Source organism: Brienomyrus brachyistius, chromosome 7, assembly GCF_023856365.1.
Source record: "Brienomyrus brachyistius isolate T26 chromosome 7, BBRACH_0.4, whole genome shotgun sequence".
Lineage (NCBI taxonomy): Eukaryota > Metazoa > Chordata > Actinopteri > Osteoglossiformes > Mormyridae > Brienomyrus > Brienomyrus brachyistius.
In genome coordinates, this window is record NC_064539.1 from 3,712,393 (window position 1) to 3,738,253 (window position 25,861).

Consider the following 25,861-nt stretch of genomic DNA (forward strand, 5'->3'; position numbering starts at 1 on the left):
TATTTGCATTGTTCTGCACGTAGTAGGAGAGTAGTGTATGTTTATTTCGATTGGAAGAATGAAAAAATACCTATATGCGCATTACATTTTGAACATAAAAGTAGGCTGTGTTAAGAAAAACCGCTTCCCTGTCGATTTACTCGTGGCTCGGTCGTAAATACATGTCTGACATTTATAATGAACCAAGACAATAAAAATCGCTTCTCAAATTTGCCCATTTATGGTTCTTTATTTCTGAATGCCAGCTTGTCCCTGATAGACGTTCATTCATTTAAAAGGAGCTCTACCCCGTCCCAAGATGGCGGCTCTGTTGACGCATTCGCTCCCAAAGACGGCTGTATTCAACGCGACATCCAGTGTTTTTATCTCTGGTACTGATCTAGCTGTAGTTAGATTAAATACAGTACAACTCTTCACGTAAACCCGCATTAGAAACAGAGGTACAGAGAGAGTGTAAGGAAGCTAAACTTCATCCATTATTATAAAAAGAATAAAATACATTACTCCAGATTGCAGTGTTAGTTTGGCCTCCTTTGCATATTTTCCTTTTCCTTCACAATTCATTTATAAAAATAGATCCAGAAAAAGGAATAATTGGAATGTTTCCTTATAGAAACAGTGGGACAAGATAACACTGTGGCCGTTATGAAGCCAGGCGCCGAAAGTTGGTGACGTATCCCAGCTAATAAATGTTATTTATGAGAAAACTACAGTAATGTGGATGTCAGTTCTTCTTTATGCGTGAAGGATGGCGCAATGGCCCTGGTGGACGGCGTGGCCAATGCTGCTGACAGCCTTCGGCTATGATACAGTCCCAATGACCGAGCTGGAGCACACTTCCACTTTTAGGATTGGATGGAGAAGCAGCATACAAGATCGACAGCAAGACAACTTCACCTGTCCAGCAAACCAACCATGCTGAACTGGCCCCTACTAATGGAAGTGAGATGTACTTCTGCAGGGGGTGTTATAGGGGGAAGAACATCCTTGCGTCTGCCGGAGTGCCCCCTCAAGTGGCTGTGACCGAACTCGATGGATGAATTGGACTGCATGTACTATGGCTATGTTAAATGCCAAAATACAACGAAATAATGTTCAACGAATGTTATTGACATCTAATCATAGTGCATGGAAGCAACTGTGGAGTATTAGTTCTACTATGTGGTTACATCTAAAGCCTGAAATACCTCAGTGTAATGATACTTTATGCACTGGGCATGGGGGAATGTATAATGTAGCTACACACCAAGCTCAATGTAGATTCCACGGGTTGTCCATAATAGCTGGAGGGGCATAATGGTGTCGTGGATCGCCCAGGGGAAGCCCCTATGATGTCACGCGGGACTCCCCTGCCACACCCCCGCTGGTTTCCCTAGGAGGGAGTTGAGCAGCGGCCGTAGCGCTTCTACACCTGTCCCGAGAACCGGCAGGACCGGTTACCGTTTGCCCTCCTCTACCAGCTGATGCCCGTCGGGGTAATCGGCGAGCCTTTTTATTCGTGTTTGGCACACCTGCCGGTCTTCAGCCCTCCGTGCTAAGTTCCAGCGTTTATTCCCTGACCTGTCTCCACCTCTGTTCTGCCTCTTCCGCCCTTCGCTTATAGCCTAGCCCTCTCACTGCCGATGCCGATCGCCTGACCACCTGTCTGTTTTCACTACCTCGATTTTGGATTTTTTTTGTCTCTGTCCTGTTGCTCTCTCTCCCGGAGTTGACGGAGAAGATAAATATTGGACTGATCCGCTATAGCGTCCTCCTTATTTTCCGCAACCCCCGCCGTGATTAATGGACTCTACAGGTAAAGGGAGAATAGCTAGATACCTATACTAACAAAAGGTATGATATACGAGATTGTGATAAAACTGATAGAGGATATATATGCTCACTACGAACACGTCATACTAACCCATGTTTTGATACGAAGGGAAACGTGTGCCAATAGTACTATTGGCCCCCCCGAGATATGCTATTTGAAGTCGGTCCTCACATCCTTTGTGTGAGTACCATCCACGTCCATGAACATCTACCATACGTGCCGTATTCCGGATGTTAGAATAACACATATATTTGGAAATGGCAAAACAAAACATATTGGTTAAAAATTCGAACACCTTATGAAAGTATAAACCAAACGCAAATGTCACAAGCAACGCAGTTACTGAATATTTTTGAATGTGTGAAACTAACGTCAATATCTGTCATTACTTGTTGCACATGCTTGAAAATTAGTCAGAAATCTGTCCACTTAAAACTACGTAAATAAATTCTCTACTTGATGGGCTGGTGCTGAATGAATAGGCCAGCTGGCCAACTTGTGTCTGTGCCACTGACTGGCATCCTGACATATAATGACTTTTCCCCCCTCACTGTAAAAAGTCCAGACAGCAAATTAGTTAACAGTAATTAGTAATCACGTGTAGTTCTCATTTATCGTGATGTAAACTTCAAAACCTTTTCTGCACATTTTAATGATTTAATTAATATTACCTAATTTGTTTATCATTTTCTGCAATCACTGTATGTTAAAGCAAGTTTTAAAACTAGCTGTAAAATTATTGATGCTGTTGTTGAGCTGAAATTTGTTGCCGGAGCCTTAGGATATGCCTCTATACACAGGAGTGAGGGGATGGATACACTATTCTATGGATGCCTCTGAAGAGAATAATTATCCCGATTTTATATTGAGAGAGATGGTTAATTCCATTTTAATGCAGACTGGGTTCACAGCCCCTGTTCTGCCCTTGATCTTTTGCATGCATGCTATCATGTATTAGTTTACTCTGAATTTTGATCACATGTCAAACTAAATAAATTTTGGACTGGATTCCATGTTTTTACGCTGTAAGTTACATTTTTATTTCAGCATAATTATAAGATCCCGCAGGTAGAAAATAAGTCTGTTACTTAATAAATGACCATAAAGTAGTTGCTGCTGTATATATTCCATAAATATACTGAACTGGAGTTCTATGCATCCTTACAAAGTAATAACTGTAAGCGTTCTTTAAGTATGAAAGAGTTTAGGACATTGTCACCTGCAGTGGATGGCCACATGTCCCCATAATTATAACTTTAGATTATATTTCTGCATGACTGAGTATTCACTGAGTAACTGGTAGTGTTGGATGGTATTCACGCCTCATATTTACCATTTATATCAGTCTTCAAAGTGTTTAGATTATTAAGGCTGGTCTTGGTTGTTTTCTTGCCTGGAGAAACAGAAGTTTGATGCCATGACGCCACAGCTGCTCGCCGTTCCTGTCAGTACGGTGGAGGTAAGAGTTTGAAACGTTCATCAGCCTGTCAGCTACGCATCTCGCCTGGATACAGGACTCAGCTTTTATTCTTCCGTAATACGCCCTAAGCCCCTCACTCTACTCAATCTCAGTGCTGTTTGGTAGTAAATAAGTCATTGTCACTGACTGCCACAGATTACGGAAATTAAATGGCACAAGTGTAACCCTGTCATTTTAAAGAGGGTAAACTCTGATCAGGAAATTTACGATGTCAGAATAAACTGATTTTTTAAAAGAACTAACTAATGTGCCCTAATAAGGAAATGCATACAATCAGAATAAAATATCTGTGGTTTTTAACAGTGGTACAGTAACAGTCTGATAAAGAAAGGTATCAGATCAATATATCTATAGCATGTAATGGAACTTGCATGAATATATTCTCCCCTCCGGAATTTATAGTTCCAGTAGTTATCAGAAATTGCCGTTATTCGGAAAATTACAGACTATGAACAAAAACGGACAATGCAAGAAAATAAAAGAATGTGTATGACGGAACTCTAGAGTATTTTTGCAAGGGTGGGTACTAGCTGGTTTATGTACTAGCTCACATTCAAGAAACACCATAAATGCTACTCATACACAGTTGGGGGGCAGGGGTCAATACATAGACCAAGTCCTTGTGCCTGTAATCGGAAGGTCACCGGTTCAAACCCAGCCTCAGCACGTCTGCGGGTCCTCGAGCAAGGCCCTTAATTCCCCCCAGCTCCCTAGACGCCCCAACAGGTAGCTGCCCTTCACAGACAACTTACTCCACAAAGGGCATGTTGAGGGAGACACAAAAAACGCAATATCCCCACAGGGATTAATAAAGTATTGATTATTATTATTATTATTAGAAGTTGTAGACGATGAATTCCAGCTGAATGATGTTAATTTACACATTGCTGAAACTAAAGTGGAACACCTCAACATAAATGATCTAGAAGCAGGCAGTGTGAAGGTGTCCACATCACATGGCGATGTGGTGAAGGGGCCTCTGCAAACAACGTATGGGAAACAGAAGAAAGGAAAGAACCGGCAAAATTACACCCCACTGTCAAAAACGAGAGCCGGTGGCTGAAGCTGAACATCCTTCTCAGCCTGTTATTTGAATTTGTCAAATTGTTTTTAATCATTGTGGGATTAGCCCCATTGAACCCTTCACATACATACTTACAGCATCTCTAATATACTTTGAATTGTAAACATGTTTCTTCTCTACATCCATTTATCCATCCATCCATTTTCCAAACCGCTTATCCTATCGGGTCGCGGGGGGTCCGGAGCCTATCCCGGAAGCAATGGGCACGAGGCTGGGAACAACCCAGGATGGGGGGCCAGCCCATCGCAGGGCACACTCACACACCATTCACTCACACAGGCACACCTATGGGCAATTTAGCGACTCCAATTAGCCTCAGCATGTTTTTGGACTGTGGGGGGAAACCGGAGTACCCGGAGGAAACCCCACGATGACATGGGGAGAACATGCAAACTCCACACACATGTGACCCAGGCGAAGACTCGAACCTGGGTCCCAGAGGTGTGAGGCAACAGTGCTAACCACTGCACCACCATGCCGCCCCTACATCCATTTATTTCTTACCTATTATGCAATGTAAGGGGAATCTTACTAATGCTAATAATTACAACTAATATTGTAACTGTGTTTTGCTTATGTTTGGAAGTCCTGGGTGAAGGACGAGGAGTTTTGTGCGTGCATGCGTGCCTGCATGTGTGCATGCCTGTGTAAGTACCTACCTGTCTGCGTGCCTGTGTACATGTCTGCCTGTGTGAGTGCATGCGTGCTTGTGTGGGTGCGTGCATTCCTGTGTAAGTACCTACCTGTCTGCGCGCCTGTGTGTGTCCGTGTGTGTGCCTGCCTGTGTGTATATGTCTGTGTGTGTGCATGCCTCTGTGCATGCCTGTGCTTGCGTGCCTGTGTCCGTGCATTCCTGTGTGCTTGTATGCACCTGTGTCTCTGTGTGTCCTTGCATGCATGGGTGCCTCTGAGTGCCTGTGAGCCTACCTGTGTCTGTGCCTGCCTATGTGTGTGTGTGTCTGCGTGCGTGCCTGTGTGCGTACATTTGTGCGTGCCTATGTGTGTGTGTGCCTGCCTGTGTGCGTGTGTGCTTGACTGTTTGGAGGAGTGCCTTTATGCATGTGTGCATACTTGCCTGTCTGTGTTCGCGCGCGCTTGCCTGTCTGCCTGCCTACTTACATGCCTGCCTACTTACATGCCTGCCTACTTACATGCCTGCCTGTGTGCACCATTCACACTCATGGTCAACTTGTTAACTCCAATTAACCGCAGTATGTTCCCAGAGGCGGGTGGCACGGTGATGCAGTGGTTAGCGCTTTCGCCTCACACCTCTGGGATTTGGGTTTAAATGCGGCCCTGAACAGGAGAAGCCCCTGCGGCCCTGAACAGGAGAAGCAGTTTCAGAAGATGGATGGTTGGATGGTCCCAGAGTTGTGAGACAACAGTGCTAACCACTGCACCACTGTGCCATCCCCATGTATGGGATATATAGGAGAAAACCTGTTACAGTTATCCAGTGTGTAACATGTCAAATCATATGACCCAGCCTGTTCCTAAAGGGGACTCGAGAGATTCTGAGTTTAAGAGCCAATAAGGCACAGTTTAAGTCTCTGTAGTGTAAAAATAATGTAACAACAAACAGTTCTATCAACCTGTATGAAGCATATGCAAAATCAATGAACAATGCAAAAATAAGTGTAACTGTCCTGCACTATGTAGCGTATAGTATAGTCATATATACTTAGTCAGTTAATTTTTAATTAGTTACAATTTTGATACAAATTACTATACATTTTAGAAGAAAAATGTTCTATCTATAATTTCTCATGTGTCAGTAATGGCTGGCTGCTTTTGCCAGGTTCCATGTATAAAGTAAATAAGGCTGAATTTTACTTAAATATATGTAGTGCTGATATTAGGAAGAACCATCATTCTTTAGAATTCCACATCCTTTTAAGTTTGGTTCTAATTGTGGTTGAGGAATACCTTCTCTTAGCATCCAAGAGATAGCTTCATTTTCGATTTTGTATTTGTCGCTCCCTCGCTCAGACCTTTGTTCTGTAAACTGCTGTTCAATACTCTCAGCTGTAAGCTTTTCGTTGATCTTTGTAAATACCGTTCTGAATACGCGTGGATGGCTCTGGATAGCATCCAGTAGTCCACAGCTACGAAGCCCATCCTGGAACCTATAAAAAATTTTGATACATTGATCAAAAGAGAAAAAAAACATCCACTAATTTTGAATGCCCTATAAACTTTGAACATGGATAATACATGATGAGGAACATGCCTTTCAAAGTGTTTCCTTATCCTGAAGGACAAACCAATTAATGACGTCTTGCACCACTTCATTTTTATTACTGACAGAGATGCTTCGCAGACATCCAGCCAGCATCAGGTGGGTCTCACATCTTTCAACAGCTTTGTTCAGGTTTTTCTTAAACTCTGAAGCCACAACTTGACACTGGATTGAAAACATTTATTTTTACAGTGAATTATTTGTTCATGCAAACATTAATATCAAGCTTTTCAAATGCACATGAGCATAAAGAGAACTGACAAAACGTACTAAAGAATACGTAAACATTGCTATAAACACCATTTTAAAATTGTACAGCAGTCTGAAATGCAATTATTCACGTTCTTCCCCTACCTCTGACAGCAAGCTTTTTAATTCATGATCATGAATGTCCTCAATGTCTGCACTTTCTGCACCTGACACTATGGCTTGATACAAGACTGGAGCAAAGAAACGTGGGGATGGTCCTCCTTGAACTATGCCCATTGCAATCAACTCTCCTGCATAAAAGTAGCTGTTTTCTTTTAAAGCTACCAGAGAAAGATGAGAAATCATGCAATTACATTCTCAACAGTAACCAAAGCCTGACATATATATGAAATGTTTGATGGTTTCCCTCTGCAACACTTACACACATATATGGCACTCCAAAACTCGCTGGTAGTCAGAACCTGTGAACACTGGGCTCTGCCTTATATGTTGAAATGCAAGTCTGAAGAACTCCCTCATTGGGCCACCCATATAAACTGCTTCTACAGAATTTCCCTCATAAGTGAATTTGGCATCAATTCTCTTTCTGGCAGAGAAATTTGGTCTCCTCATTGTGCGGACAGCACCATCCTAAATGTTCTTCCGGTTGATGTTGAAGCGAAGAGCTTCATCCTTATCAATATTCCTTTTGCAGCATCTGCAAGACATCCTGCAGCCTGAAAAGACAGTCACACAACCAAACATAAAAAAACACTACATAACAAAATTGCGACATTTGAACATTAAACTCACTTGACATTTCTATCAATGACTCTTCTATAGCTCGACTGATTTGTTCATCCTCTGACTCACTCACATCAGAGCAAACAAGGTCCAAATAGTCCCTGAAAAAATTGTGAAGTACAAGGTGCTTCCTCTGCCTGGCATCTGGTATCTGGCTGTTGGTTTTGCTTTACAAGAAGAAGAATATAAAGACATTTTCATTTAAATGATACATTAAAATCACTCAGCATACATCTAAATACTTTAACAAATGCTCAGCGAGTTTTAAAGTCCATTTAACACACATTGAAATAATGTCTCAGGTGATGCAAGACAAAAAAAGTCTAAATCATGTATTTTACCTTGAGCACTGTTCAACATGCTGAACTAGAGACTGCATGGGAATATAATTTCTACAGGTCTGACATTTTTCCAGCACCAATGCTTGGCCCTTAAGGTAGAAAGCATAACAGTTAAACACAGCATAATACAAACAAGACATATGTAAATCTCTGAACATAACTCTATTTAGTAATTATTTGTAGTAGTTTAAAGAAATTGAAGATATTTCGTAGGAGAAGTGAGATGCTTTCATGAAACATTTACAAGTGTACAAAAAAGGCAAGATTTTTTGTGACTAACCTCATTAAGCTTACACAATCCATCTGTGCTTATGCTAACTTGGACGGAGTGGACGGATATAGTTGACTGCCTGATTCAAACCACTCTCTGTTCTAAGGTATTTCACGCTATATCCATTGGGTGGTATTGGCAGAGGTTCCAAACATCTAAAACATGCCAAAATTTGAAATCCTCCAGAAGTATTAAGTGGTGGATAAGCTGCATACAGGACATCTCAGAGGTCTTTGTAATTGCCATTTTTATCTGGGAATGTTATTCGCTTCCTACCTAGGCCACAGTTCTGTAAATGACTATGTTCTTCTGGCAAAGGATGGACATCTTTTTCCGCAAAACAGAAGAAGTCATGTGTCCATGACTCTGTTGTTATACTTGCTCTCTATTTCACCCTTTGGTATGGGTCCCTTTGTCCTCTTAAAACGGTCATACAACTGGAACAGCTGGACTAGATTTCTTTCAATCTGGTCCTGTCTAGATGTGTTAAATTCAGAATGTGCAACAAGTGCAGAAAGACTGGCTGAGGTTGACACCCCAGGTGTTTGATTTGACACCAGTGATGTCGCTTCTGCTACAACTATGTCTGAATTTTCAGACTGTCTCATTAATATCCTTGCAGCTTGATGCAGAAGTCTGGCTAACTTTGGAGACTCGCCACTGGGAAAAAATGCACAATACAGTATGTACTCAGTTATCCAGACATAATTAGTCTAATGTCTGTTTCAGCAAAGAGTAGCTGTAACTGGTGATTGTGATCTCACACACTACTAAAACAAAAGTTTAACGAATAATATAGCATTAATAAAATAATGTCATATTAAAGTGAAAAAAGTACTTTTAAATCACATAGCTTTCTAAATTTTAACGTCAAGATATAGCAAGTTCGACCCAATGAAAAACATAACTTCTAAATACTAAGAAGTGCAGGGTGCTGACTACTTGTCATCTACTTAGATTTCCAAAAGGCTTTTGATGTTGTCCCCCACAAGAGGCTCCTACTTAAACTCAAAGTGACAGGTATTTTAGGTACCGTAGCGACCTGGATTGATAACTGGTTAACAGATAGGAAACAGCGAGTAGTTATAAGAGGCACAATGTCACAGTGGGCTTGCGTTCATAGTGGGGTACCGCAGGGTTCGATTTTAGCACCACTATTGTTCCTAATTTACATAAATGATATGGATACCAATATATACAGTAAACTGGTGAAATTTGCAGATGACACCAAGGTGGGTGGTGTAGCAGATACTGAATTAGTGGCTCAGCAGCTACAGCGGGATCTTGATTTAATTAGTGACTGGGCCGATACCTGGCAGATGAAATTTAACGTCGATAAATGTAAGGTACTCCATCTAGGGAGCAGAAATATAAAGTACAGGTATTTCATGGGTGTCACTGAAATAAAGGTAGCTGATCATGAGAAAGACCTTGGTGTGTATGTTGATGCTTCCATGTCCCATTCTCGCCAGTGTGGGGAAGCAATAAAAAAGGCCAATAGGATGTTGGGGTATATCTCCAGGTGTGTGGAGTTTAAGTCAAGGGAGGTAATGCTAAGATTATACAATTCCTTGGTGAGACCTCACCTAGAATATTGTGTGCAGGTTTGGTCACCATATCTTAAAAAGGACATTGTGGCCTTAGAAAAGGTGCAGCGTAGGGCTACAAAAATGATTCCTGGTCTTAGAGGAATGTCATACGAGGAACGGTTACTTGAGCTAAATCTGTTCAGTCTCAAGCAAAGGAGATTGAGGGGGGACATGATCTAGGTATATAAGATTCTAACAGGTTTGGATGCTGTTCAACCAAATAGTTACTTCAGCATTAGTTTAAATACACGAACTCGTGGCCATAGGTGGAAATTAGCGGGAGAACATTTCAAGCTGGATTTAAGGAAGCACTTCTTTACGCAGCGTGTAGTCAGAGTATGGAATAGCCTTCCTGATAATGTAGTGCAAGCTGAATCCTTGGGTTCCTTTAAATCAGAGCTAGATAAGATTTTAACGACTCTGAGCTATTAGTTTAGTTCTCCCCAAGCGAGCTTGATGGGCCGAATGGCCTCCTCTCGTTTGTATAGTTCTTATGTTCTTATGTTCTGATTACTTCTGTTGCTTAGTTCGATGTTATTTTATTTCCAGGTGTGATGTGCCGAGTATGAAGCTATTCGCCGCATTATAAGTATGAAAAGAAGACAGAATATCAAAAATATCGAGGCAGAATTAATTCAACAAAGTATCAAAAATATTATTCAAGAAAATGAAACACTTCTTGCGACTGAAGGCGTCTGTCGTCGAAAAGCGAAGCATTACTGTCGCCTTTAAATCATGTCACATTTGCGACGTTTTACAGGAGGTAGTTAATCTTAACTTCAGGTTTGTCTGTAAAATATCATTATAAACAAGTAATGTGAGTTTTCAGTTTGCTTAAAGCAAGATAAATGAAGTTACACTTCCTTTAAAATGAAAGATTACAATCCGTGGCAGAGGGGCAGTTTGCAGCACAACACCGGCATTAAACATCAGCATAATTAAAGCCAAACTAAATGAGTTTAGCGTCATTCGGTAATTACATAGCACAATTATATAACTTAATACATACATATAATGTAAGGACTTCCATATATTGCTGACCAGGAAAAACTTTAAGTTCTAACACGCTGTCAGCGCGTGCCTCGGTGTCCCCACAGTGCACCCACAGTCCTTTGCATGCACCGGTGCGCCCTTAAAACTGCAGGAGCCTTCTTACAGGCATGATTTTTATGATCGCGCATTGCATTTGTTTGACTTTATTAGGCTAAAACTTTTGTTCTAACTCAGACTTTCAGTTTCATGATGCAGGCCCCAGGTGCTACACAGTTAATGGTCCCTGAGTGCACCACAGCTTTCGCTATAAAACAATCTCTCTACAGCCATATTTGGGGGCTGCCACAGGGGTGGCCAGAGGTTTCCAAGGAGGGATGTGGCCGCCCCTTGGAGGCGCCCTTGACATTAAGAGGTGGGGAGATACAGTATATTGTCACACTGGGCCTCCTGACCCTTTGGGCCAGTAAGGCCAGTGTCTCTCTCCGGTAGGCGATCACCTCTTTATGGTGTCTTTCATACTGCTCCATCAGGGCTGCCGGTTCCTCCCGGATGCCCCTCAGAACAGATATTTTTTCCACCTTCAGACCTGAGGAGCTCTTCACTACATTGGCAGCGAATGTTTCTGCACCAGTGGGCTTGAGTGCGTGGGGGGAAGGAGGGGCGTGTGGTGACAAGGAAGCAGGATGGTTGGGGTTTGGTGATCTACCAGACTGAAAGGTATTCTGGGGACTCAGGGGACAGTGTCGCCCTGATGTAGAGGGGCCTATAGGAGGGATGGCTGATGTAGAGGAGCCAGGTGTGGAGGTGCCACACATTGAGGAACCCTGGTGATCACACTACAGGGGGACAAATGTTGGTGGGCCAAGAGGAAGTGGCTGGGGAGTAGAAAGCACAGATGTCTGGGAGGTGGGTAGACTACAGAGATTTATGCACCCCGGGACTCCCTCAAGTGCTTCTGAGATCTAGGATGGCCAATACTCGGTCCTCCCCAGGAGTGAGAGAATGCAGACTGGTGCTCCCCCCAGCCCACCTCACCTGCTCCCTCCAGAGTGCTGCAACCATCCTTTTGGTGATGCTGACATCGTCCCTGCACTTCCTCCTCATACCCTCTGCCAGGCGGCAGCAGCCATGGCCCGCAGAATGTATCTTTTTTCTTTCATCTCCTGCTATATATTTTCCTGATATATATTTGTCTTTTGCAAAGTGCATCGTGGTATAGGAAACGTACCCCAGAGCAGGACTTCAGACTAAACCATTTTCGGGAAGGGTAGGTGTGCTTGGGGTGAAAAAACTTTACATTAACTGGTGAGATAGATTAATTTTATCTGTACTTTTTTGAATATGAAGAATTATATTATTTTGGGGGATATCTCCCTATTTTAATGCTGGAGGGAGCCCCTCCCCCCAAATTTATGCCTGACCCACAAACCCACACACTGTTCACAGATGAGAACAGCGCAGACCCTGCACGGTCATGTTTGGCAACTCCTTCCAATTTTATAGCCCAAACCAGGAGTAAAAGATGTCGAAAATCAGACCCTTCATAAACTTTTCTATCTTCAATGATACTCCATAATGCTGCTTAAAATGAAGCAATGCACGCACAAGTTAAAGCTCTTTTCGTTTTAATGAATGAGGAAAGAAATAGTTTTGGATAAAGAAATGAATTAGTCTTTTTTTTCCATGTGAGCATCCTCCTGCAGCCTTTAAATATGGAAAAGTGGCTGATGGATGGACTTCTGAGTGAAACTCATTACCCCAAATTTTCTTAAATTGGCTTATATATTTACAACATGGTGACTGCAACAATAATACACCTATGACTGTGGTGTTCTACCTAGAGCACCACTAGAGGGAGCTCACACATTCTATTGTACTTGCCACAGTAACAACAGTGATGTATAGGAACAGTTAGAAGCCGGTAATTTATATATAAAAAATGTAATTTCATTAATCTGAATGGGTGGGCCCAGCTGTCAATCCCACCCAGGCCTATCCATAGCTCCGCCTCTGTGTCAGTCCATCTCTTTGCAGTCCAAGTTGTACATCTACCAATCTGGACAGCAAATTTACAACCGTTCTGTTTCGGTGGTTATATTTAAGGAATGTCACATTAGTAAATTCACGCTTTACATGAACATCTGAAATGGGCAGAGACAAAATCTGCAGTACAGGCAGACCAATGTCTTTAAAACTCCTTTTTCCTTCAGCACCCTCATACTGCAAAACCTCAATCCAAAGTTCTCCATGTTGTTCATCTCTGTGAAACTGCAACAGGAGAGCTCTCTCCACTGGTTTTCTAATTCACCAAGGGAACAGGAAAGGCCCTCTTTTGGTAGGCTGCCTACTGCAGGTAATCTTACCCGGGGATGTAGCATCTCCAGCTTACTCAAGTGACTCTGGAAGTCGCATTTGATACTGTGTCCAGAAGCAGTCCATGCTGCGCTTAGGAATGACGTCTGTTTCAGTGTAGAATTGACTGTAAATTCCTAGCAAAAAAAACTGCCAGAAAAGTATTGCAAAATTGCTGTTAATCACTGTAAAACCCCCAGCTCCATGGGTGTCCCTACAGGTGGCTGCCCTTTGCTGCCAGGCTTGCTGTCACCTTCGTCTGTGCCCATGTGTCAAGTAGGGCAAAATGGGGTAGGTGAAAATAGAATTTCCCCAAGGGGAGTAACAAAGTACCTTCATTTCATTTAGAAAAGAATTCCAAAATGTCTTTTACAGGTTTTGTCGTATGTAAATTACAGCAATTGTCTTTTTTAAACAGAAAAATAACAATTAACTGTAATCTAGTTTAAAATGTTATCATGTATTCTATTCAAATTATTGAAGTTACCTGGCAACTGGAATTGGCAAATACTATTGATTCCAATGAAACATTTGAAACCACAAAATCACATGAAGAAAACGTACGCTGACCGTTACTGAAACGACCTGGTATCTGTTTCATACCTCACTTTACAACACACAGGACTTTTTTTTAACAATTTAAAGGCACAAGTTATTTTACGTCATGGCCAAGCCACCTTTGCTAGTTTAATGGCAGAAAAATAGTCAAAGCCAGGCGCCTGGTCCACAAGGGATGTACTCAGTCACTGCTGTGTTTATGGTTTAAACATGCTATAAACTAATTTTTTCTAACATTTTCTTTAAGAGCTAGGTGCACTTGCACCTTGGTGGATTGCTATTATATTTGTGGATTTGCCAGGTAGAAGAAAAGAATGCTTCTCTACAGAGATACAGAAACAAATCTGCTTGTACACAATGTGAAAGCGTTTGAGCAGACCATCTACAACAACAGCAGGATTCCACCAAAGTAGAGGTCTGCATTCCCGTAGAATCCATGGCAATTAAGTGCAGGGCAGGACAAACTTTCATTTTTGAATGCAGGAGCACAAGGGAAGTGACTGATATGCTCGCAGTAAAAAGAATGAAACAAGTGCTTTTTGTTATCAAACAATTATTTATTTGCATGAGTAAATAGAAAATTACACAACAAAGTATAGCACGATATCACAACATTACATTGTCTCAAAGCGCTTTAGAGCACCCCCACCCAAAGCCCCCAGTGAGTAAGCCATAGGCGACAGTGGCAAGGAAAAACTCCCTAGAAGGAAGAAACCTTGGGAGGCACCAGACTCAAAGGGGAAGCCCAAACCTCCAGGGGCCGGCAGGGAGAGTGAAAAACACACACATCAGATAACTGCAACAGGTATTCTTCTACATATCCTATACATATGCATGGTACAGTGGTTAGCACTGTTGCCTCACACCTCTGGGAACATTTATCCATTTTCTAAAACCGCTTCTCCTGTTCAGGGATGTGGGGATCAATTTGCCTTTTGGAACAGGCGGTCAGATGGATCCCAGAGGCTACAGGCACGAGGCAGGGAACAACCCAGGATGGGACACCAACCCATCACAGGGCAGGCTCACACACACAGATCATTCACACACACACACACACAAACACACACACAAAAACTCACCATTCATTCACACACCATTCATAAACACCATTCACACACCAGTCACTCACACAGCATTCACTCACACACACACCATTCATAAACACCATTCACTCACACACACCATTCATAAACACCAGACACACACCAGTCACTCACACACCATTCACTCCCCATTCACACACACATAGACCATTCACATACACCATATACTCACACACACCATTCACTCACACACGCCATTACCACTCACACTCACTCACACATGCCATTACCTCACACACACCATTCACACACCTGTCACTCACACACACCATTCACTCACACGCCATTACCTCACACACACCATTCAATCACCATTCTCATACACACACACACACACACACACACCACTTACACACACCATTCACACCCATCATTACCAAACACACTCACATACCATTGACATATACCACATTCCCATTTGATGTGGACACCTTCACACTGCCTGCTTCTAGATTATTTATGTTCAGGTGTTCCACTAATAATTTGTCCACTTTAGTTCCAGCAATTTCCCAATTAAGAGCATTCAGCTGGAATTCACTGTCTACAACCTCTATCTCCACATCCAAAATTTCCAATTCAAATTCTGAATTAAAACCCCTCTCTGCAGTCTCCTCCAATTTGACCTCTCCAATTTGTATTTCGACAATTTCAAATTTATCATTTACACCATCTAGCTCAAACTGGCAGAGGTCGACCACTACGGCTCCTATTTTCAGCCTGTCTTGGTGGTCATCTGCAGGCTTTATGGAGACTGTCCTTTCATTTAACAGAAAAACCTCTAACCCATGCATGTCTAACCCCTTATCCCTCCCAGGCTGGTTGATGGGTGGAGTTGCTGGGGAGCACTCTCCTTCTTCACCCCAGCAGATGATCTCATCCCACTTGTCCCAGGCTGCCCAATACACATCATCCGTCCAGCTAACTGCCTTGGCAATTGGCTTTCGGGTGTGTGACACGATGGAACGGTCAGCCTGGTCAGAGGGTGATTCTGCTGGGGAGCACAGCTCTTCCTCATCTTCCCAGTCAATCACTTCCATCCACTTGTCCCAAGTTGCCCAGTATCGATCGTTGCTCCAGCTGACAGCTTTTGCAATTCGTTTGTTTCTGAATGAGGAAAAACACACAAGCAATACAATAGAGCTGTCAGTCACTCCTGGCACATGGAATTCAGTTCTGCACTGACACCTTCGCAATGAACAACTGCATTATAGCATAGGAAACTAGTTAACTTTCACATACAATTTACATATAATCAAGAAAGAAGCCTGGAACAATTTTAAATTTTACTAAATGGCAATATACTGATTTTAGTCACCAAACAAACTTTTCAGGTCTTGCTTCACTACTTTTATCTGTGTTTGTTGCAATACATCTGCCCTCTCCTGGTCTGCTGGAATATCATTGCTGTAGGCAGCACCGAGCGCAACCACCCGCATCCTCTTCCGAATGCAACATGAAAGCGCGGGAAAGCGCACGTGCAAAAGTGAAATATCATCTAGACTTTGCGGCACAGGAAACTAGCCGACTTGCACATAAAATTTAAATATAACCAACACAGTAGCCCGCAACAATATTCACTTTATTTAAAAGCAATGAACTAATTTACTCACAAGCAAGCGCAATTATTTACTTAAGCGCAGTAAAGCGCACGCGGAAAAGCGAAATATCAACTACACTTTGCGCATAAAATTTAAATATAATTAACATTGTACCCCAGAACAAAATCACTTTATTTAAAAGCAATATACTGACTTTACTCACCAAACATATTTTAATATACATGCAAATTTGACAGATACTAAATAAGAAAAATTATCCGATAAAATGGGAGCAGAAAAGCAACGTACCTCGTCATCTTGGTGCAGAAAACAAGTGAAGCTGCGTCTTTCAAACCGGCAGCGTCCCACGTGCCGAAGAGTCAAATGTAATCAAGCAACACGGCCCACACAATTAAATAATAACATCATAATAATTATAGCTCTTGTATAATTATTCTATATATTATTCTATAATTAGAGGAACAGACTTTTATGTCAATAAAATGGGCACGAGGCAGGGAACAACCTAGGATGGGGGGCCAGCCCATCACAGGTAACACTCACATACCATTCACTCTCACATGCACACCTATGGGCAATTTAGTAACTCCAATTAGCCTCAGCATGTTTTTGATTGTGGGGGTACACCGGAGTACCCGGAGGAAACCCCACGAGGACACGGGGAGAACATGCAAACTCCACACACATGTAATCCAGGCAGAGACTCGAACCTGGGTCCCAGAGGTGTGAGGCAACAGTGTTAACCACTGCACCACCATATATATACAGTGCTCAGCATAAATGAGTACACCCCACTACATTTGTCAGAAAACCTTTAGTTTCCTTTCAGAATCAACATTTTCTATGAGATACTATATTACAAAATACTCTCACAAATGTGGGCCATTGATTGCAAACAAGATTTGTTGATTTGCACACACAAAAAAGTGATTTTCCTAACAAATTCACTCAAGCCCATGTTGCAAAAATGAGTACACCCCAATTATAGTCTTAGGAGAAAAGCCACACTTAAGACTACAAAATTCTAATTAACAGGCATTCAACCACAGGTGAGTCTAATGATTCATTTAAGAGGTGTCCAGCAGACAGGTGACTATAAAAGGGCATTACTTAACAAAGAAAAGCCCTTCCCATTTCATGCTGTCAGCAATGGCTCCACATGGAAGAGAAATGTCACAAAATCTGAGAAAGGCAATCATTTCTTTACACAAAAAAGGTGAGGGCTACAAGAAGATCAGCAAAGCTTTACCTATCAGTCAAAATACTGTAGCAAAAGTGATCCAAAAATTTAAGAAAGATGGAAGTGCAACGATCTTACAGCGACGTCCAGGCCGTCCACGGAAGTTAACATCTCGAGAGGAGCGTCTGCTGATGAGAAGGGTTGAAGAAAATCGCCATGCAAGTTCACTGCAGTTAGCTAAAGTAGTAGAAAGCCAAACTGGAGTGACCGTTTCCCGTGACACCATACGGCGCACACTGCAGAGGAATGGCATGCATGGGTATCGTCCACGAAGGAAGCCTCTCCTAAAGCCCATGCACAAAAAAGCACGCCTAGAATTTGCTAGGGCCCATGCGGAAAAAGATGAAGACTACTGGGACTCTATACTCTGGAGTGATGAGACAAAAATCCCTGTTTTTGGAACTACTTGTTTCAAAACTGTATGGCGTCGTAAAGGTGAGGATTTCAAAGAAAAATGCATGGTGCCTACAGTGAAGCATGGTGGTGGCAGTGTCCTTATGTGGGGCTGCATGAGTGCTGCTGGTGTTGGGGAGCTGCATTTCATTGATGGTATCATGAACTCAACAATGTACTGCTCTATACTGAAGGAGAAGATGCTGCCATCTCTCCATGCACTTGGTCGTCGTGCACTTTTCCAACACGACAATGATCCAAAACACACATCTAAAGCTACTGTTGCATTTCTGAAGAACAGGGTGAAGGTGATTGAATGGCCAAGTATGTCTCCTGATCTGAACCCAATCGAACACCTGTGGGGAATTCTGAAGCGACAAGTTGAGCATCACTCTCCATCCAGGCTCTGAAACAGGTTATTCTTGAAGGATGGAAAAAGATAGATGTTGCAATATGTCGCCAACTTGTTCATTCCATGCCTAGAAGACTTGGTGCTGTCCTTAAAAATCACGGCGGTCATACAAAATACTAGATGTAGTACTTTTTGTTGCGGGGTGTATTCATTTTTGCTTCAACCAATTTGAGTAAAACTGAAGATTTTGTGATCTAAGTTATAATATTAACCTTAATTTCATGTTATGGAGTTAAACAAGTGTTCAATAAAACTCAGCCTTGTGAAAATTTTGGAAGTTATTCTTTTGTTCATTGAGCTACTGATTACATTCGTACTTTTCAAAGGGGGTGTACTCATTTATGCTGAGCACTGTATATGTAATATATATATATATATAATTATGGACAAAATATAATCGTGATTTAATGTATCCCTTCTGCTCTTAAAAAAGCGCAATATGTCTGAATGACGAATATGTCTATTACGTTTTAATAATCTTGTTAATATTTGTTTACCTTTTTTTCTGTAATCACTCTGTTAAAGCAATTTTTAAATCTAGCTGTGAAATTGATGATGCTGTTATTCTGACTGTCTGAACATAAGTGAGGGGATGGATGCACTATTCTATGGAGGCCTCTGAAGAGAATAAATTATCCCAATATTATATTGAGAGAGATGATTAAATCAGAGCTAGATAAGATTTTAACAACTCTGAGCTATTAGTTAAGTTCTTCCCAAATGAGTTTGATGGGCCGAAAGGCCTCCTCTAATTTGTAAATTTCTTATGTTCTAAGACATACAGTACTGTGTGAAAGTCTTAGGCAGTCCAAAGAAATGTTTAAAGCTGTTTATCTGGGTAGCAAGTGTACTTTGACTTAGAATAAATGACACAATTTAACATTAGAACATGTGCAAATTAAGAGTAACACAATAAAAACTAGTAATAACTTCTTCTGTTTTCTAAAGCGTTACTGATATCTAGTTGGATGGCTAGATGAACACCGCTTCAGTTCCCAAACTTCTCCCCAGCGGCACCTCAGCCGTTCCATGATTTTGTTAAATTTCACCAACAGCTCAATTAAATAATTAATTATACTGGTTTAAAAAGTCAGTGACAGATTGACTAGCTGTACTGTATGAGGTGTGCTAGTGGCCAAGTCAAAAAATACATGGCTGCACTGGATGGTCGTTACAAATACTAGGATGATTTTAGCAGAGGTTCTGAAATGGCTAAGCTGACACACTTTGACAGGCATAATGTAGCTGAAGTTCAGCCTGTAGCTGAAGACCCTGCCCCACTGCAGAAGTTCAAGGGAATTCTGCTTTTCCTTCTCCATCACTTCCTGGATGGCCTCTTTCGAAGACCTCTTCATGCACACCCTAGCCAGATGCACTGAGAGGCTTGGCTGTGTCTTCTTGCACACGGGGCAGAGCAGGAAATGCCTGCTCGAAGCACTGGGGATAAAATAAAATTAAAAAAAGTCATAAATAAAGATTAGATTTGATTCATTACTTTTAGTTGAATAAAGAAACAGTCCAGTCATCATCAACACTGTTCGTTTCACAGTGGTTTGGATAAATAACATTTGCATATCCTGATGGCTCCTAGACTGAGTAAAGTACATAATCACAGCTATTGAAACATGTTAACTAATTACTTACATTTATATTAAAATAAAATTTAATTAATTAAATTAAACTTAAGCTGCTTCAAAATATTATTTTAGGTTTGTAATGTACATAATCATAGCTATTGAAACATGTTGACTAATTACTTACATTTATATTAAAATAAAATTTAATTAATTAAATTAAACTTAAGTTGCTTCAAAATATTGTTTTAGTTTTGTAATGGATGCAATTTAAGTTTTAACAATAGCAGTCAGTGGTCAGAGACTTTTGCACAGTGTCAGTAAAGTAGAACAAGTTTATCCACAATTTCTACAGATTCTAATGAAATGAACAGTCCATTATTGGGATGGCTGAGGTCCTTCACGATCTTCTTGGCCTTGGTCCAGCACCGCCTGCTGTAGATTGAGTGCAGGTCAGGGAGCTCGGTGCAGATGGTGCGCTCAGCTGATCGCACAACCCTCTGTAGAGCTCGTCTGTCCTGCATGGTGCTGTTCCCGAACCAGGTTTCCTCCCAGAGTATGTGCAGATCAGTTGCATTGGGGAGTCCATACTGTGATGCTGAGTGAGTGTAGTAGGAGTTTGAGAGATGAAACTCCTGATGATTTACTCCCTCGGCTAACTAATCAGAACAGGATCATACCAATACCAAAATTATAAGTTTATAAATGTTTTTCACTACCCTGATTCATTCAGTTATTTCTGTTTGTTAATTCCACCCCCCAAGCAAATACATAAACAAACAAACAAACAAATATTGAGGGGGGATGTGTCAGAGGTGATAGAATCAGTGGATGAATCTAAAAAAAAAGTCATGATTTTTTTCTCTCCAAAACATAATGCACAAAAGTTAGGTAAGACATTGACATGTTATGACAGTAGCATGATGCAGAGGAACAAACAGAAGGAAATATCAAACTAAACCTGAGTCAATTAGGACTAATTACACTAAATTACGTGGAACACACAAAATACCTAAAACCACTTAATAAACAAACAACAAATATTGCATTAGATAAACTATACTGATGCCTGAGAGAAGTTGTTGTCTAAGCTGCAGCAAGTACGTAAGGCACAGGTGCAGAGACACTACATATAGTGCAAACTAATTTAAAAGTATACAGTACACACAATGATTCCTGAAAAATCAAAATACCGTGGAATACTAATGAAATACTTATCAGGATGATGATGATGATGATGATGATGATAGAAATAATAAAGAATTAGTTTAAGGTATTATGCAATTGACATGTACAATTAAAAAAGAAATTGCACCAGACATTTCCTGTGGCAAAGAAGGGTTGCTTTGTGGCATGTCGCCGACAGGATGTCATGGGCAGGAGGGTAGGCAGGCAGGGCAGCACAGGCAGAAGGGCTGGCGGGCAGCCAGAACTGTTTTGCCACTGCAGTTTGTTTTACAGTTTCATCTGCATTTGTTTCCCCAAGGTATAACAGCAGCTAATTTATGAACATGCTGCTTTTCAGAAAAGAAGTTTAATTTCCAGGAGCATGACCAGTGCACACATTTAGTGTTGACGGTTCTTTGTAAAATGGATGTCCTGTACTTTTATTGATCTGTCCGTCCGTCCATCCATCCATCCATCCATCCATTTTCTAACTACTTCTGATGAAGTTCCGGGTTATGAGGTATCCTGAAGCCCAGGCAATATGGGACACACACACACACATAGGGTATACCTATCTTTATGGGGCGAGCTCATTCACATCTATGGGATAAATGCTAACGCTAACTATGACAAGCTTAACCCCCACCCTGCCATAACCATAAGTAACCAAGCAAAATACAAGAGATTTTGCATTTCTAGTTTTTCCATAGCAGTCACAGATTTTTATAAAATAGAGTTTTCCCTTATGGGGACCAGGAAACCAGTCCCCATAAGGGAAAAAAACGGCTATTTATCACGTTATGGGGACATTGTGTCCCCATAAGGACAGGTATATCCGCTCGCACACACACACACACACACACACACACACACACATACACACACACACATGCACACAGATGGATAGATAAACACAGTTACTGTGGATGTCGATCCTGTATTAATAAGACAGAACTGTCATACTTAATAGGATCATATCCCTAGTTCTACATATGCATAATTATATTTAATACAAATGACACTTTAATGTTAATTTCTACAGCTGAACAGAAGACGCTTCAGAGAGTGGTGAGGATGACAGAGAAAATAATTCTCCAGGCTCTCTCCCATCGGTTCAAGAACTTCACTACTCACGTTGCCACAATAGATCCATTAAGATCGTAAAAGATCCCACGCACCCATAAGCTGTTTGAACTTCTGCCCTCTGGTAAACGTTACCGCAGTATGCATTGCAGAACAACCAGATTTAATAACAGCTTCTACCCCCAAGCCATCAGAATACTAAACGCTAATGAACATAAGTTTATGTGAAGCCCTTCTCTCTCTTACTCTCTGTGCACTTTATTACCGCAACTGGTATTAAGTTTACTTTTTATTTATATAGTGCAATAATATAATCAGGAATGGTGCGTGAGTGTGCCCTGCGATGGGCTGGCCCCCCATTCTGGGTTGTTCCGTGCCCCGTGCCCAGTGCTTCCGGGATAGGCTCCGGACCCCCCGCGACCCAGTAGGATAAGCGGTTTGGAAAATGGATGGTGGGATGGATGTATACGTAACTAACAAGGGGACTTTGCGGGTGGTTCAAGAGTATGCCCTAGGTGATACTGCTTCACTGCGTTCAGTTGGCGCTATCTGCAGACATCGTAACACTGTATGGCTCTTGTTCCGAAAAAACATTATCAAAAGAAGGAAAAAAATAATATTTAAAGAAGACAAAAAAAACATCCAAGGGAAAAAAATTTACAAAAAAATTATATCCGAAGAAGAAGGAAAAACATGCAAAGGAAAAAAAAAAACAAACTTTGTCCAAACAAACTTGACACTGTTGATTTAAGGACTTCAAGACACTGTAAACACAGCGGGCAGATACCTGTCCACAGTGCATTTCTGCTGATATCGTTCAGGTAAGAGCAGTGCTGATAAATGTCATCAATGAGGTAACCTTTCAAATATGGCAGTTTAAAAAATCTCCTGATATATCATGAACATTGGCTTATCAATAGTCTAAATTGAAATAATTTCTGACATAGGTTTGTTTGATGTTTAATTTTGAGTATTCCATTGGGCTGTGCAAATTAAGTATTTAATTTATAGGCACTGACAAATACTGATTTAACAAATATGTAACCTTTCTACAAAATGAACACTTGTTTGCTAGTTTGAAAATAACAGAATAAACACTGAATATTTTGTAGTTTAATTTAAAGGCACCAACATTTAAACACGGTGAAATCTTTCTTATCCAGAGTTACAATAAAAGCAAATCTGCTGAGACTGCGACTCTGTTCTCAAAACTGTAAGTTCATCAGAGGTGGAGACTTCCAGTCCACAGGGTACAAATCCAGACCAAGATTTTGTTTCAACCAACCAGTAGTATAAGAAGTCACATTCACAGAGCACTCAACTGGTTGGTTAAAACAAAATCTTGGTCTGGATTTGTACTCTCTGGACCTAAAATCTCCAGCTTTGAAGTTCATATGCAAAATAAGCCCACTATTTCACTAAAGCTTCAGGATAGTCTGTTCAATATAGTACTGTGTTCAAAACCAAATACACAAAAAGACATTTTGCAAGCAAATCCAAACACAAGTGGACACATACACCGGTTCACACTACGCCATTCCACACTAATGAATTTACAGCACCACTGGGTAGGAATAAGGCTTGATGCGATAAACCACCTATAACATTATATATCACAGACCTGCTCAAAGAGGAGGCGGAAAGCATCAAGGGAAAACTTTCAGAGTGAAGGAACCAAACTGGGCAGGGAATATTGCCCCTCCCCCTGCTTCCCGTGGGCCATAGATATGGGGGCTGAACTCATATACCTGATGTCAGTGTCATGCTGAGAAAAGTTCTGTTGGGCTAAAGAGACGGGAATATGGAGGCTCATGGACTCAGTTCTTAATTAGATTGGCCCACTGGAGCGTCCCGAGGTCCCACGTGACACAGGGTATTTATGTCCCGGCCTCACCTTCTTGCGTGACGCAAGAAATAAAAATAGAATAGAAATAGAAATAAAACTTTATGTAGGTAAACTCAAAACGCCTTCACTAGTCACACTGGCTGACTATCTCAAACGATTATAAAGCAGCATTTTGAAAACTGCTTTTTCTAAATAACAGGTACAACACTTACCTTGGCTTCTGGCCAAATGCCTTTCACAGCTTGGCACTCCAACGAAACGAAATTTGTATTTCCCCCTACCTCGTTGTCCCTTCAGTTCCTTCTGGAACTGGAACAAGAGCCAGACAGTGTTACGATGTCTGCAGATAGTGCCAAACAGATAAGGTGCAAAGACAGACGCAAAAATAAAACGAAGCAATTAGAGCCAACCAGTTGCTCAGATGCTGCTGTAGTGATTGAAGAACTTTTGTCGGAAGTTGACATAATGTCTTTTAACATTTGCTTTCATAGCGCTGTTCTACATTAAACATTTTGAAACGAAGCAGCCGAACTCGTGCCAGCGGTACGAAACGCGTCGAAGTTTCCCGACTCGACGCTGGAAAAGGCAGGGGCCGGACTGACTGTAGGGGGCGTGGCCAGAGACAGCCTGGCCACTGTTCCAAATCATGGGTGCATGTTACAAGTCCGGAACATATTTTAACTTAGTACTAACTTAGCATCATATTTGATCTAATTCGACTGAATATTCCAGGTTTCCATCTCTCATGCATCTGGTGTGACGTGTTTTCAGACTCTCAGGCTTGCGCAAAGAAATCTTACGGCAAGTCTATTTTACACTAGTATAAACGTAAAATCAGCGACACCAAAGGCGTTGGAGTAGTTTGCAAAACCTACAGACTATTTAAAAGGTAACACAACTGTTACATAGGTTTTATATCCGTGTGTCTGGGTGTGCAGACTTGTGGCGAATTGAACGTCTGACTCCGGTCAGCTGAGCAAAGTTGGTAACCTTGGTATTGTGTGTAGGAGATTCGGTATAACTATAATTTCGTTCTCCATTTACATGCCGGAAGTGTCTTTAAGTGTTATGTAGTTTTGCCTGAAACGCAAAAATAAAAGAAAGCAATTAGAACTAACCAGTTGCTGCTGTAGTGATTGAAGAGCTTTTGTCGGAAGTTGGATTCGAACCCACGCCTTACTTCGGAGAACAGAATGCACCTTACTTCGGAAGGCTGTTTACGTTGAGTCGGGCGAATGAGACCACTCGGCCATGGGGCAGTTTCCAGTTAAGCCCTAAGGAGTAGGTTAAGTCCAGCCTTGGCTTCCAAGCTGACGTTTTTCTACATATGTGCTTGTGTATCATGGACAGTAAGAGGGGGCAGGCAAGGAGAGAATTTCTCTTTGGTGATCAATAGAGTGTTATTATTATAACGTCTAAAACGTATGATGGTCTGTCGATAAATCAATAACAATATGAATGAAGTCAATGTTTATCTAAAGAAATCAGAATGACAGTATATGTTATTTAACAACCTGAACACAACACGAAACGTTAGCAGTAACATATGATGCTCTGCTGCCTTCAGTGAAAGTCCTGACATAATGTCTTTTAACATTTGCTTTCATAGCGCTGTTCTACATTAAACATTTTGAAACGAAGCAGCCGAACTCGTGCCAGCGGTACGAAACGCGTCGAAGTTTCCCGACTCGACGCTGGAAAAGGCAGGGGCCGGACTGACTGTTGGGGGCGTGGCCAGAGACAGCCTGGCCACTGTTCCAAATCATGG

General features: G+C 41.5%; 2 protein-coding genes across 9 annotated transcripts in view; both read right to left on the reverse strand.

Annotated features, from left to right (window-relative positions):
• Positions 1–17,278, reverse strand: part of LOC125745807 (uncharacterized) — a 260,830-nt gene extending 243,552 nt beyond the window's left edge. For 2 of the 6 annotated variants that reach the window (XR_007398758.1, XR_007398757.1), the window contains exons 1-2: positions 16,667–17,278; positions 15,021–15,923 (exon numbers count right to left, since the gene is read on the reverse strand). Coding sequence is in view for 1 of the 6 variants with exons in the window: in XM_049019032.1 (XP_048874989.1) it covers positions 15,206–15,923; positions 16,667–16,674 (726 nt within the window). In the remaining 5 variants the exon portion in view is untranslated. Of the gene's footprint in view, positions 1–14,881; positions 15,924–16,666 lie in introns of all 6 variants that reach the window. The other 4 variants (XR_007398756.1, XR_007398755.1, XR_007398759.1 and 1 more) reach the window with 3 other exon arrangements.
• LOC125745795 (uncharacterized) overlaps positions 1–25,861 on the reverse strand; it is a 201,294-nt gene that overhangs the window by 106,847 nt on the left and 68,586 nt on the right. The window lies entirely within an intron of this gene.